Source organism: Gekko japonicus, unplaced genomic scaffold, assembly GCF_001447785.1.
Source record: "Gekko japonicus isolate JY-2015 unplaced genomic scaffold, Gekko_japonicus_V1.1 scaffold730, whole genome shotgun sequence".
NCBI classification, from domain to species: Eukaryota; Metazoa; Chordata; class Lepidosauria; order Squamata; family Gekkonidae; genus Gekko; species Gekko japonicus.
The window spans coordinates 500,000-503,048 of record NW_015164689.1 but is presented as its reverse complement, the minus strand read 5'-3'; the positions used below and the strand labels follow the sequence as shown (position 1 = coordinate 503,048).

General features: G+C 55.3%; 1 protein-coding gene across 1 annotated transcript in view; it reads left to right on the top strand.

The window, feature by feature from the left end:
- The first annotated feature begins 2,822 nt into the window (after window positions 1–2,822).
- The window catches only part of RAB3IL1 (RAB3A interacting protein (rabin3)-like 1), a 53,905-nt gene continuing 53,678 nt past the window's right edge, over window positions 2,823–3,049 (top strand). Inside the window, exon 1 of the mRNA XM_015409375.1 lies at window positions 2,823–3,020. Within this exon, the coding sequence (XP_015264861.1) occupies window positions 3,013–3,020 (8 nt within the window). The 5' untranslated portion in view covers window positions 2,823–3,012. The remainder of the gene's footprint in view (window positions 3,021–3,049) is intronic.

The following is a 3,049-nucleotide window of genomic DNA, read 5'->3' as shown; positions in this document are numbered from 1 at the left end:
CTGGTTAGGCGGGACAGCCTCCTAACCTCCCTCTGATGGTCGCTAGGAACCCACCTCGGGGCTTCCTGGCAATCTTCGGGGCTCCCCTGGAGAGTTGGCAACTGGCAGTTTTGCCCTTGTTCTCCTTTTCAGGGAGTCCCCAACCCACTCTTAGCGTGGGCTGGGGGAACTAAGCGGTACAGAGGGACTTCAAAATGTCAGCAGTAAAAGGATTTATTTTGAAACCACTCAACTATATAGGTAAAGGTAAAGGTTTCCCTTGCTCGAAAGCCAGTCTAGTCCGACTCTAGGGTTGCGGTGCTCATCTCCGTTTCAAAGCCGAAGAGCCAGCGCTGTCTGAAGACATTTCTGTGGTCATGTGGCCGGCATGACTCAACACCAAGGCGCACGGAATGCTGTGACCTTCCCACCGAAGCGGTACCTGTTTATCTACTTGCAACGTCTTGCTTTCGAATAGGCGTATTAACAGTGAACGGAAGAATCAAAATAAAGGTGACTAATAAACCGCTCCCTCTCCCCCTTCTCTACACGGATGCCCTGCCTAGATGGTCTGCTGGGCAGGCACACAACTTGCTTCCACTGGAGGAGGTTAGATTAGCACCACTCCCAGCATGGCCTCTCTGCCTCCTCCTGCAGACTCCGGCCGACAGCCTGACTTGACCCAGACTTCAGACAGACAGACCTCCATCCTGAACGGCTGGCCTCCGGCCCAAAAGCTCCACTCTGTCAAGCAGCCCTCCCCACCCAGGAAGTGGCTCTCCCTCCTGCGGCCTTCTGGGGCAGATCTCCTCACCGCCTTGATGGACTTCCTGTCCTCTCGAGGGAGCCGCCCTCTGACTGCTGGTTGGAGACGGGGGGGGGGATGAGGAGGAGACTAGGCCAAGGCCTGCCTCAGGCTTGATGGTCCCCTCCTATCCGGCCCCCGCCAACTTAAACATAGGCATAAAATGGCGTTTCTCCACCCCCACCCCCAAAGAGCTTTATGGGCAATGACATACTGGTGAGCCCTGGCCCAGGAAGCATCTGGCTGTCCTGGACCAGAACCAGGGCTTTTTTTGGCCCTGGCTCCGACCTGGTGGAACACCCTGCTAAGTGAGATCCGGGCCCTGCCGGATTTGGTGCAGTTCTGCCAGGCCTGCAGCAAGACAGAAATGTTCTGCCAGGCCTATTAGGGTTTCCAACCTAGACTGGCCTCTCTTCCCCACCCCCCACCCCAATTTCTGGGTTGTCATCTTCTCAACTAACTGTGGTATGTGTCACTCTCCCCCCCCAATAGGGGGCACTAAGCTGAGCTCTTTTATGTGCCGTCTGGTCAATTATTAGTATCGTTGTAAAAATTGTTCTTGGGCTGCGGTGGCTCATGTGGTTAAGACGGTTAAGTCGGTTACTTAACAAAGAGTCAGAGAGTGATTTCAGCAAAAGATCAGCTTTATTCAGCGACTCGTAACTCAACTCCAAACAGATCAACATGAATAGCCAGAACAGCTTTAGCCCTGAAGCGGTTCTTCTTTTAAACTCTCCCGGCTAATATAGCCACGCCCTATTTTACAATACCAACCTATGAGGTTGCAGGGATTAAATCCAATCACAATAGTTCCTGCTCTTGGAACTGGCTGTTGGTGATTGGTCGGCTCTTCCTGGGCTACCAATTACAATTGAAGGATTAGGATCCTAGCCCAGGATGAAAGCTTCACATGGTGATTCAGCCAGGGAGTTCACACATACATTTGACAGATTGAATACACCACAAAGACGCAGACTGGAAGGTCGGTAGTTCAGCAGTTCGAGACCCGAGTGTGCTGCATGAGCTCCCGTCTCTGGCTCCAGCTCCTGCCAACCTAGCCGTTCGAAAGCAAGACATTGCAAGTAGATAAATAGGGACCGCTTCGGTGGGAAGGTCACAGCGCTCCGCTCGCCTTGGTGTTTAGTCATGCCGGCCACACGACCACAGAAACGTCTTCAGACAGCGCTGGCTCTTTGGCTTTGAAAGGGTGACGAGCACTGCATCCCAAGAGTCAGATTTGACTGGCTTTCGAGCAAATTGTTTTAAATTAATTTTATTGATGTTGTTTTATAAATGTTGTTACCCTTTCTGTGCCCTGTTGTACAAGGGCGGGAGCAGGGGCAGATTAACCATGAAGCAGACAAAGCATGTGCTGAGGGCACCAGGGCCAAAGGGGGCACCACAAAGTTGGGGAAAAGGGTGAAAAGAAAAAAACCCACGAAGATTTGTAAAAAATATATATATGATAAAACTAGTGCACATTGATCATGGTGCACCCGAGGGTTATTTTCTGTTTTTTGTCAGCAGTGTCCATAGGCTATGACGCCAAGATTGGGGGCACCAAGATCGGTCAGTGCTTAGGACACCAGTGAGCCTTTAATCCACTCCTGGGCAGGAGGGCTATAAATCCAATATATATAAATAAGTAAAGACAATCAGGTGTCCCTTCCTGAGCTCCTCGGGTCAGGAGAAGACTGTACTAGACACCCGAGTTCCTCGGACTAGAGTGCCGCATCCTTCTCTCCAGGGCCTTTGCCCAAGGTGAGAGGGAGACGGGCCGAGCACCCTGAAGGAGACCTAGAGGGTGCCGTCGGAGCGTGCGCAGGGCAGGGAAGAGCCAAGCGCTCTCAGGCGCCCCTCACGCCCGCCCGCCCGGGCACGGGCACAGGGCCGAAGTGAATGGGACGTCATGTGACTGGCGGCTGCGCCGGGCGTGCACGTGCATCCTTCAGGAGGGGGGGGGGGGGAGGCTCCCCAGAGGTCACGTGGCCCCCCTCCCTCCCTCTCCCCTCCAGCTGCGGAGGGAGGCGAGCGCAGCTGGCCGGAGGCGGCTCCTTCTTCTTCTTCTTCTGTGCCGCCGCCGCAGCGCCCGGGAGGGAGGGAGAGGAGCAGGCGAGCGAGAGGCAGCCCGAGCCGGCCGTGGCTTCTGCGCCTCGCTCGGGCGAGCTCGATGGCTGCGCCGTCCTCCCGCTGAGGGGCGGCGTCCCGGGAAGCGCCGCGGAGCCGGCATGTGGGGGTAGGTCGCCGTCGTCGCCGTCCCCCCCC